At 36.8% G+C, this 11,311-nt stretch overlaps 3 protein-coding genes across 7 annotated transcripts; 1 reads left to right on the top strand and 2 right to left on the bottom strand.

Annotated features, from left to right (window-relative positions):
- The first annotated feature begins 838 nt into the window (after positions 1 to 838).
- LOC121777333 (2,3-bisphosphoglycerate-dependent phosphoglycerate mutase 1-like) lies at positions 839 to 4,719 on the top strand. Of its 4 annotated transcripts, none has more exons than XM_042174557.1 (8): positions 839 to 1,173; positions 1,692 to 1,918; positions 2,009 to 2,232; positions 2,491 to 2,609; positions 2,689 to 2,845; positions 2,932 to 3,033; positions 3,121 to 3,240; positions 4,404 to 4,719. In XM_042174557.1, the coding sequence occupies exons 2-8, from the start codon at positions 1,693 to 1,695 to the stop codon at positions 4,449 to 4,451; spliced, it is 996 nt and encodes a 331-aa protein (XP_042030491.1). In that variant the 5' UTR covers positions 839 to 1,173; position 1,692; the 3' UTR covers positions 4,452 to 4,719. The 4 variants fall into 4 exon arrangements, with proteins under 4 accessions (XP_042030491.1, XP_042030492.1, XP_042030493.1 ...); XM_042174558.1 differs by having other exon boundaries at positions 1,692 to 1,943; positions 2,034 to 2,232; XM_042174559.1 differs by lacking the exon at positions 839 to 1,173 and adding an exon at positions 1,225 to 1,243.
- On the bottom strand, positions 4,711 to 6,611 carry LOC121777334 (phosphatidylinositol transfer protein 3-like). 2 transcript variants are annotated; one of them, XM_042174562.1, is made up of 6 exons: positions 6,460 to 6,611; positions 6,171 to 6,254; positions 5,750 to 5,926; positions 5,543 to 5,641; positions 5,216 to 5,458; positions 4,711 to 5,136 (listed from the first exon to the last, which is right to left on the bottom strand). In XM_042174562.1, the coding sequence occupies exons 2-6, from the start codon at positions 6,207 to 6,209 to the stop codon at positions 4,828 to 4,830; spliced, it is 867 nt and encodes a 288-aa protein (XP_042030496.1). In that variant the 5' UTR covers positions 6,210 to 6,254; positions 6,460 to 6,611; the 3' UTR covers positions 4,711 to 4,827. The 2 variants fall into 2 exon arrangements, with proteins under 2 accessions (XP_042030496.1, XP_042030495.1); XM_042174561.1 differs by having other exon boundaries at positions 6,171 to 6,246; positions 6,460 to 6,605.
- Positions 6,612 to 9,174: 2,563 nt separating this feature from the next.
- LOC121777619 (auxin-induced protein PCNT115-like) lies at positions 9,175 to 10,940 on the bottom strand. Its single transcript, XM_042174931.1, has 5 exons — positions 10,616 to 10,940; positions 10,291 to 10,491; positions 9,921 to 10,093; positions 9,736 to 9,838; positions 9,175 to 9,631 (listed from the first exon to the last, which is right to left on the bottom strand). The coding sequence occupies exons 1-5, from the start codon at positions 10,829 to 10,831 to the stop codon at positions 9,296 to 9,298; spliced, it is 1,029 nt and encodes a 342-aa protein (XP_042030865.1). The 5' UTR covers positions 10,832 to 10,940; the 3' UTR covers positions 9,175 to 9,295.
- Between the last annotated feature and the right edge of the window lie 371 nt (positions 10,941 to 11,311).

The following is an 11,311-nucleotide window of genomic DNA, read 5'->3' as shown; positions in this document are numbered from 1 at the left end:
TTATACTTAGTAACACTTTCTATGTGCAGTTTTGTTTTAGTGTTAATAAAAAGTGCGCAAATATAATAAATGTGTTTACCTTTAATTATACTTAGTAACACTTTCTATGTGCAGTTTTGTTTTAGTGTTAATAAAAAGTGCATCAGAAGTCACATGAATACCTAGATTCATTCTCAACTTATTTGTTGAGAGATAAAAAATAGTATATAGTAAAAAGATTAACATGAAAAATGAGTAGAAAATGTTTATAATTGTAGATTAAATTAGAATACTAAAAAAACAAAATTAATAAAAAATCAAAATAAGCAACAGCCACAACGCTGCAATAACGTTTTAAAAAATTAAAAAAATACGCATTGGATAAAAATAATATTTAATAAATCATAAGTTGTTGAATAACGGATCTTGGCATGATAAAAAACTTAATTTAAAATTTTTAAATGGAATTGAAACAAATTATGATAAATTTTAAAGTATATCGTAGAATTCAGAATAATTCTCGTAATGAACTTGATTTATTTTTTAATTTATTTATATATTATGATATTATAAATAAAACTTGAACGTGTATAAATACATATACAAATTAGTAGTAAAAGACTAATAGTATTATTTTGTAGTTATTCATTTATAAAAATTATCATTGAATAGTTGAGTTAAACATGATCGAAAAAAACCTAGTATTCAATTTCAGGTTAATGAAATAAAAATTTTGTAGATTAGAGAATATCTCCATAATTAACTCTTTTATACCTTTCCTCTCATAATTTGAAGTAGCAATTTTGAAGGCAAATTGGCAACTTAGAGAAGAATAAATGGTTGCAGAATAAACACACACACAACACACAGTATGAATTGGAAATACAGACCCTTTTAGTTGTTCATTTGAAGCAGCAAATCGACAGATTCAAACAAATAAAGAGGGCCCATTTCCCTCAGTCGCTGAATTGATTTCCCCCAACCCTTCAATTTCACCGCTAAATCACAACATTCATCGACAGCGACGATCCAAACCTTTTCAGTCACCATCCCCATTTTCCCCTTGTTCTTTCAGTCAGAAATTTGCATGTTTGGTGAATGTAAAAGTTAATCCAACCGCCGTTTTTTCTCCGCCAACTTTCTCGAAATACACTCTTCCCTCGGTTTCATCGACCATCCCCTTTTCATATAAATGTAAGCCCTTTCTCTGTTTCTCTATTCTAATCTCGCATTTCTCTCAATTTTTTGTTTCCTGTCTTCTAAAGTTAAGTTCTTTTATTTTGTTTTGGTTATAGTCTTCAGAAATATGCTGGTAGATCTATTTTATGATTGTTGTTACAATTAGGTTGCGATATGTTTGGTTCAATTTCTTAATTTTGATGATTTTCGATTGTATAGCAAGCACATTTGATCTTTGAGGGTATCTCCACCTTTGATGTTCAATTTTCAATTTTGATTACTTGTTTGAGATAATGAAAGTTATTGAAAGAGAAATGAAAAGAGCCATTTCTGTATTTCTCTTGAATTATACTCTCATATTTTGAATAAAGCCATATTCTATTCCAAAGATTACTGTTTACTGGAATTCATATTGTCGAAATGCAAGAAATTTATTTGTACACTTTTATCAGGTGAAAATTGTGGTGTAATCTAGCATGATCATATTAGTTTGGCAAGCACCTTCTGAACTCGTTACGTTTTGTTCTATCCAGAATGGCCTCCGCTGCATATCACCAAGCATCTGTGACTCTTCAACCTCGATGTTACTTCAGTAGCTCTTGCGTCAATCAGCAGAATGGAATCACTTCAATTAGTTTGATTCCAAAAGGCGTCAAGCTAGATATTGCTTTGACAGCAAGAGGATGTTACTCCACAACTGTCCCTGACCCAGTTTTGTCGCCATCAAGTGGCACCTCAAGTGAAGCCAAGAAGAAATCTAGTAATGCATTCGTAAAGTTTGTCGAGTAATTGCACATTATACCAAGAGAGAAAATGATGATTCTTTTCTTCCGATATTTTGTTATCTTAGATGAAGCTGCACTGATTCTGATCAGGCATGGTGAGTCTATGTGGAATGAGAAGAACCTGTTCACCGGTTGTGTCGATGTGCCACTCACCAAGAAGGGAGTAGAAGAAGCTATTGAAGCTGGCAAAAGAATCAGCAACATACCAGTCGACATGATCTATACTTCTTCGTTAATTCGTGCACAGATGACTGCTATGCTTGCAATGACTGAACATCGTCGCAAGAAGGTATTTCTTCGAAAAGTTGTAATATTATTAATTTGAGTCCTTTCAATAAATAGAGTACATTAGTTAACTGCATTGCAATCTGTCGAGATAACCAAAAACAAATCTAAAGATAGTAATTGGGGTATTGTCTTATTCTCTTCTTTAATATTTTGGAGAAGAGTTTCTTGGTTAGTTTGTGCATCGGTTAAGCAATATTTTCAGACTCTGGTGCCTCTTAATATACGAAGATCGTGAGAACATCCAATTTTCTATATGCAGGTTCCAATTATTTTGCACGATGAGAATGAGCAAGCAAGAGTATGGAGCCAAATATTTAGCAAAGATACTAAGAAACAATGCATTCCAGTTGTAACTGCTTGGCAGCTAAACGAAAGAATGTCAGTCACTTAAATACTGCCCTTGTGTTGGTTGCATTAAAACATAGAAGACACCTGACCCATGAGTAACTCTATGTAGGTATGGAGAACTACAGGGCCTGAATAAGCAAGAAACAGCCGATAGATACGGTACTGAACAAGTCCATGTGTGGCGACGCAGTTACGACACACCTCCTCCAAATGGCGAGAGTCTGGAAATGTGTGCTGAGAGAGCTGTTGCATACTTCAAAGAATTTGTAAGTGATAACTTTCTCATATCCTCTGCATTTGCTCGCCTAATTCTTATTCAAGGTGCAATGACAATAACTATTTGGTTAAACAGATTCAACCCCAGCTTTTGTCTGGGAAGAATGTGATGATTGCGGCCCATGGAAACTCACTGAGGTCCATTATCATGTATCTGGACAAGCTGACTTCTCAAGAGGTGGGAATTAAGATCTACTGATTTTTTTGTCGTTTGTTCTGACTTCTGTTACGTGCAACTATAAAAGCTATATGTTTCCCTTATCAGGTCATTAGCTTGGAATTATCAACTGGGATACCAATGCTTTACATTTTTAAAGAGGGTAGATTTATTCGTAGGGGAAGCCCTGTGGCACCAACTGAAGCTGGTGTTTATGCTTACACTAAGGTATGAACTTTTTCTCTACCAGTGTTGTCAAAATGTCGCTCGGGTCGCCCGGGTCGCCTGGGTCGAGACCATCACCGCCCCAACATGGGTGGGTTGATCGAGATACAGGGTCGCCGCTGGGTCGCCTGGGTCGAGTGGGTCGCCTGGGTCGAGTGAGTCGCCTGGGTCGCCCTAAACACATGCTATCTCTGATTTTCTCAAATCTCTCGCATGTTTTCTGACTCTCTCAATCACAATTCTCTATATATATATGCATGCACCACATCAAACTTTTCAAACCTACTTTCTACACTTTAGAATTCGGCCTCTTCACTCCTAAACAAATAAACAATTCAAAGATCTGTTTCTGCCACCCTTCATATATTCCTTTGTTTTGATATTTTCAGACAATGGTTTCAATTATTTATTGTGTTATCACTTATGAATTGTTTTGATATTTTGATCATTTCTATTTTCCATTTTATCTCTATTCACATGAATTGCGTCTACATTTATATTATTTGATATATTATAAACATTAGAGCAATATATTTATTTTATTTCATATTAAAAGGCAAAAAAATTAACCTAGCTTTGTGGGTCTCTCGACCCCGTCGACTCGTCGACCCGCGACCCGAATTTTCACCCCATCGACCCGGTGCGCCCCGCGACCCTAACAACACTGTTCTCTACCATTGTTAACGAGATCTTTGTTTGTGATCATGCAAATGATTGTTGAAATGTTATCAATTTCTCTACACAATTCCAGTTATTGTTTTGTTGAGATACAAGTTGTGCATTTTCATGTTGCCTTCACGGACACAGTTACGGTAAAATTCCTGGGATTTCTAATACCCTATGACGGTAGCATATTTTACATCTCAATTTTACTTCCCGAGTCATTTGGATAGAAATCATTTCATTTATGTCGGCAATGTGATTTGGATACTTTCATCTGTCCTATGTCAAACAAGACATGATTTTGTTGCTATCTAAGTTGTAGTGATGCATCATGATTAATGGGGGGCCCAAAAATTATGAACTACACACTTGCCATATCAAAGAACGAAGGATATGTATGAAGTTTTGATAGCATTTTTTTTGCCTTTTCCTAAACTTATTACTTGTATGAGGACATCAATGATAAAACTTCACTCTTCTTCCTTTTTGGCACTGTAATGCAGAGTTTGGCTCAATACAGGCAGAAACTAGATGAAATGTTCCAATCCTGATGGAGCTATGAGATAATGTACTACGATAAATTTCTGAGCCAATGTGTCAGAATCCTGAAGAAGAAGCAGTCACAATCGTGCTCTTAGTGTCACATTTACTTGATTGATTGTTGTATCTGAACCTATGAAAACTTAGAAAAAAGGGCACTTCTGAAGTGTGTTTTATTATCTAGTCACAGAACTTCTGTATAAGATCTTATTTTGTATTGAACTCCCAATGCATGCGTTTTGCAATAAACGATATGTTTGCGGTCTCAAATGATTTAAACAATGTCACTTGGCTCATATAATTTGGCAGAGATGAAAGATGCTGTGTTTTATTTTTACTTTTTGAGTACAGCAAAGATAGATGTGAAGGCTAAGTTGGTAAATGTGTCTAGCTACTACAGATCTTCTTATCTTCTTGCACATCAGATTTCTCTAATTCTGTCTCTGAGTTCAAATTTTCTGAGTTTACCGTTGTAGGGGACGGGGTTTTCCAATATGCGAGGCTTCTTTTATCATCTTCTCTCATTCTCTCAGCATACCTTGTGATGCTGAAATCTGAGTCATCTTTCCCACCGAATGCAGACTCTACCATTTCCATGTCGAACAGCTCACTCATGATCTTGTTTGTGTTGTGGTCGTCTGTACAGACGAATTTGACTTTGTTTGCCGTTTTAGGCTCTAGAAAGGGCTTCGCAACCTGAAACAAGCATTTCACATAGCTGAAAAACACAAGCAGCAAACTGCATTTGTGATCAGAGCAGAATGCAGATAGTTACCATCCAAAACGGTTGAAATATTTTGGGTGCGTCGTATAGTATTGCAACACCCAGTCTCTCGGGGTAGTGCTCTTGCAGGACATGAGCTGTTTCTCGTGTGACTTTGATCGATATATGTGAAAGATTGAAGCCCTGGAAATCAATCAGCCAAATCATCTGCTCTTGCTCTGGTGGAAGATCTAAAATTGCACTCTCCATGCAGTAAACCAAATATTTGATCTGCCCTTTTATCGATTTTGAGTTCTGCGATCGCATTAACGACTGAGAAATATGAACATTGCAATCATCCAACAGCAAGATGGGTGGTTTAAGAGCATTGGAGTTAACCTGGCAGCTAGGTCTCATGACGAGGACTGGCCTTCCGTTCCTATCTTTGTAGTTCGATTTATAGATCTTTCCGGTTTCTGCTTCCCCTGCTACATCATCCTACATTACAGTTGATAAAGAAATGAACTGCTACTTCAACAAGACATGATTCATAAACAAATACAAGGGCATTGTCCCTCCAACGAGAGAAAGTAGTAGCGAAATTACCCAACAAATCTCTTCCGGCTTGTAGTCTTGCCTCCATTTTAGAGTTGCTTTAAGCATTCTAACAGCTTTCTTGACATTCCAGTTTCTTGCTCTCAGGTATCTCGAAATAGATGCATCAGAGCAGTAAACGGCAAGGTTACCCGACTGTGGCCCGATTAGGCATCTCACCTCATTAATCTGGCAACATATGTGGATCAAAACAGTGATACTCACTCAAAATCTAGGAAGTGTGAGTGAGTATGCGTGTTACCCTTTTATGTGGAAAAGGCCCGTATCAATAATTATGATTTTACGTATGCAAAATTCCTCAATATCTTGTTCATTCGCCACAAAATATTTTCTTTGTGCGTCGGTAAAAAAAAGCATGCTTTTAATGGGGGAGATACTATTTCACCAATCAAGTCCCAGAAAGTGAACATACCTTAGCCTGCTCTATTTCAGGAGGTGAAGAATTACTCATACTTGTCAATTCTACTTCCAAGAAACAAATGCTTTGCCTGAAATTCTAACACATTAACTCAGTAAAATCTAAGCATCATTAATAAAATTGAAATTCACCCAAAATCAAACCATCAGTTGTAAATTTCACATAAGTCAGAAACAAAAGATTACTAAAGTGAGCATTTTAATCACCAGCCTAATTAAACAGGGAAACAACAATTAATAAGAAAACACTGAATCCATCAATCAACAATAAAACAAATGGCTACCAAGGGCAGAGTAGATGAATTGATTTAGGAAGATGGTAATCCCTCTTTTGCAGAAACTAGATAGAGAAGGAGATTGAAGGGTCAACCCTCAAGAAAGGGTAAAATGAGAAGAAGGGAGCCATTGTTTCTGACGATTACATATTATAATATATAAAAACTGTTGTGAGTGCGTGACATGTCGGACACGGGTACCATGTGCAACCAAAATATGAATAGAATTAAAAAAAGAAAGCATCTTGTTTGGACAATTTTTTATTTATATTTTTTTTTCTGGATGGAAAGGAATAATTATTTTTGACGAACTAACCATGATACAAAATATACGTACAAAACTAGGATGATTGATTCTGTACGTTTATCATCAATCAATGAAACCGACAGAGAAAACAGTGAGACAAATTATGTGGTTGAGATTGAACAAGGCAGATGGTAAAAAAAAAAAAGAGGAAGATGGTAGAACCCAAAAAAGTTGTGAGATGAGATGACCTAAAAGCTTCAATTGCCATCAAAGTGTATTGACTGATCATCCATGAAATAGGACAATTTGAAGTAGCTTCAACACCGAGAATGAGAAGCTGCCACCATAGGCCTCATGATGATTATATTTTCGACTATCTGTAATAGGGCTGGTGTATTTCTCTTCTTAAATGTATTACTCCCCGTCCCACTTACGATGTCCATATTTTTTACTAACACGAGATTTTAGTGAAAAAAGTAATCGAATTTAATAAGACTGGAGATAGATTTATTTTTAAATATAAAAAGTGGATATGAGTGAGACACAGTCAAAGGAAAAGAGACATTTTGAGTGGGAGTGAGGAACTAATTGATTGGATTCTTCCAAAAGTGACTAGACGGACTTGGGTGACACATATTTTGCTGACATGCTTGACAATATCGACCACATGCACTTGGAGTCATATCACATATTCCTGCGATGTTGCAATAGAATGTTTTTGAGCACTCACAACACTCGGCATTAAGAAGTTGAATTCTTACATGGTCCAAATTGATGGGAAAGTAACACCATAGTTAAAGTTTGTGATATTATTTGTCAAGTTTGAAGTTTAAAAAAAATTAATCTTTTAAAATTATGTGATATTACATGACAATAAATGACAAAACATCTTTTCAATTATTTCAAAAAGTTTCAATTATTTAAAAAAAAAAAAGATAGCTTTAGAATCACAAAAGATAAAAAATATTAAACGCAATAGAAGATTATTAAAATACTTTACAAATAATTGAGAGATGATAAATATAAAATTAATGTTTTAGTTTTATAACAATAGTAATTAGAATGAATTACTAGATGTCTAGTTCACCTACTAAAAACAATAAAAGTGGAAAAAATAAATTAGGATCTGTCTAAATAAAGCGCCCTATTGCACGGAGCCGGAAAAACCTTTTTTTTTTCTGAATTTTTCGGTTTTTTTTATAAATACTGCATATTTCATTCTATTCACCTCACACACATCTACACCATTTTAATAGAATTTTCGTGGTATAATTTTCCTATATCTATAATACAACAAATATTTAGTTTTAATTTTATTTGATATTTATTTATGTTTTTTTCAAATATTTTTAGTCCGATAATTTTTATTCTAATTGAATTAAAATATACTAACAATTAGTAAAATAATGTGATTTGTGGCTTTTGCGTGTCCACTATTGGGTTGAACAAGTTTTCGTGGCTGTGGACAAGTTTTTTTTGTGACTGTGGATAAATTTTTTTGGCTGCGCGGCTTGTCCAACTCCAAACTATTGTGGACACTCTAATGGAGATCAAGGAAGTAAAGTTTATGTTCAACATTCAACATTCATAAGAAAATGCAATGAACCTAGGATCAGATTTCAATGCCTACAAAATCGGATGTGACGATCCAAATTACTATGACTTAATTTGACAGTAAACAAATTTTGCAAGTGGAACTAAAATGAAGACACAAAATTTTGGTTGAAATGAAATGTAAAAACTAAAAACAACCTTTCTATAGTAGTATAACAGAGCAAAGTCCCAATCTAAACTGCAAAGAAGAGCAGTAACATAGAAGATAATTTTTATTCATAAGCATAAGCATAAGCATAAGCATAAGCATGTGTCTCTAAGTAACTATGCTTGCAGAAAATAGAAAATATAGCACCCATAGTGAAAAATTTAAAGCAGGTGATCTCATCCATCTCAGGTATCCACTTTCCAAGACGACAATGGTGGTGTGTCGGAATTTATCCATGTACTCGCCATGAACGCGTGCCTCTCCCCATTAACCATGTCAGCCAAAGCAGAGAGCTCGGTCATCTCCTCGGGAGTTAGTTTCACTGCGAGAGCTCCAATATTCTCATTAAAGTTGTCAATCTTGGTGGTGCCAGGAATAGGGCACACATCATCTCCTTGGTGATGAACCCAAGCCAATGCCAGCTGAGAAGGGGTGCACCCTTTTCTCTAATGGAGATCAAGGGAGTAAAATTTATGTTCAACTTTCAACATTCATAAGAAAATGCAATGAACCTAGAATCAGATTTCAATGCCTACAAAATCGGATGTGACAATCCAAATTACCATGACTTAATTTGACAGTAAACAAATTTTGCTAAGTGGAACTAAAATGAAGACACAAATTTTTGGTTGAAATGAAATGTAAAAACTAAAAACAACCTTTCTATAGTAGTATAACAGAGCAAAGTCCCAATCTACAATGCAAAGAAGAGCAGTAACATAGAAGATAATTTTTATTCATAAGCATAAGCATGTGTCTCTAAGTAACTATGCTTGCAGAAAATAGAAAATATAGCACCCATAGTGAAAAATTTAAAGCAGGTGATCTCATCCATCTCAGGTATCCACTTTCCAAGACGACAATGGTGGTGTGTCGGAATTTATCCATGTACTCGCCATGAACGCGTGCCTCTCCCCATTAACCATGTCAGCCAAAGCAGAGAGCTCGGTCATCTCCTCGGGAGTTAGTTTCACTGCGAGAGCTCCAATATTCTCATTAAAGTTGTCAATCTTGGTGGTGCCAGGAATAGGGCATACATCATCTCCTTGGTGATGAACCCAAGCCAATGCCAGCTGAGAAGGGGTGCACCCTTTTCTCGTAGCTATTTCACTGATCATTTCGTATACGACCTTGTTGATTTCAAGATTCTCGGCCTTAAACCTTGGAAATTGCTAGCAAGTTGGGGACACACAACATATTCAGCATTTTCTCAGAGGATTAAATCTATATCTATCATGAGTTCCTGCTTCAAAAAATTCATATGTTATGCACCAACCTTACGGAAGTCATTCTCTGGTAAGTTCTGTATCAACGCTGGACCCACAGAAAAGAAGCCACGCCCGAGTGGACTGTATGTAACAATTCCAATGCCAAGTTCTCTGAGATCGCAAGGAAGCTGGTTTAATGATTTCTCATAACCTAAATAACTACTAGCATTGGCAAACTAGTTGTATCTCATACCTGCAAGTGGGAACTAGTTCTTGTTCTAAATCTCTCGACCACAGTGACCATTCGTTCTGGATCGCAGTAATTGGGTGAACAGCATGAGCCCTTCTGATTGTCGAAGCGGAAGCCTCTGAGAGGCCAACATATTTTATCTTCCCTTCTTCGACCAGTTTCTTAAGTTCTCCCATCTTGGAAACCATGACAACATATAATTGTAGGAATCAAAAAGCAGAGGAATGAAATAAATGTGATTCTAAAGCCAAGAAGTATCCTTTACAAAATAAGTTGACAGAGGAAATCAATCTAGTATGAGATAAGTGAAAAGAACATAAAGCATATGAGTAATCAGTAGTCTTGATATTCCAAGAGAGTGATTCATACTCACCGTAACTTCGATGGGCACACGAGTGTCAATCCTATGAACATAATATAGATCAATGTAGTCAACATCAAGACGCTTCAAGCTTGCCTCGCACGCAGACCTCACGTATTCAGGGTCACCGCATATTTCCCTGACCCCATCCTTGCGCACAATCCCAAACTTAGAAGCAATTTGAACTTTCTCCCTCAATCCCCCTTTTAAAGCCTGCACCAATTCCAACACTCAAAGCATACAAGCTTGTTAATTAGGGAGACAATTGAAACAATTGTGATCAGAAAATCAACAACCAAGACGAATTAATGGATGAATGAATGAAGAGAAAGCAAACCTTGCCAATAAGAAATTCGTTGGTGTGGGGACCGTAGGCGTCGGAGGTGTCGAGAAAAGTGACGCCGGAGTTGATGGCGTGGTGGATGAGGTGGATCATCTCGTGGTCGGGCTTGGGCAGGCCGTAGCTGGCAGACATGCCCATACAGCCGAGGCCTTGTTTGGAGACCTCAAGCCCCTGCGAGCCCAGCTTGATCCGAGGCACGCTCACTCCCATTTCGCGGCTTTCTCGAATTGAAGAACTGTGTGGCCAATTTTATAATGGGAAAGTAGGCGAGAATGATTGAGAGCTTGGAAGCAGCAATCGTGTCGCTTCTTCGTATGACAACACAGTCGTACCTCTTACGTTTCTGTTACTCCGTGGAGTCTCCGTAGCGGTGGACACAATTGAAAATGGGTCGTATTTAGTCCTTTTCATATAACACCGTTTAAATTTAACAGACAACTACTGTTTAGTCGATTTTGACTGAATTAGAGATTTGGCTTAGAATTTTTTATTTTTTTCAAAAATAATATAATTATTATTCTTATAAATTCGAATTAAAAAGAACCTCATGCATATGATCTCCACACTGATCATCAGGGACGGATCTAGCATAGGCCAAGCCACCGCTCAAGCGGGTGCTTGGCCGGCGCCGGACCAGTATCCTGCCATGGTTGCCATGGAGTGTGTGTGCGCGCCTGTGAGAGAATTGAG

Source organism: Salvia splendens, chromosome 18, assembly GCF_004379255.2.
Source record: "Salvia splendens isolate huo1 chromosome 18, SspV2, whole genome shotgun sequence".
NCBI lineage: Eukaryota > Viridiplantae > Streptophyta > Magnoliopsida > Lamiales > Lamiaceae > Salvia > Salvia splendens.
The sequence above is the reverse complement of the archived record's forward strand: the minus strand, read 5'-3'. Positions and strand labels throughout refer to the sequence as shown.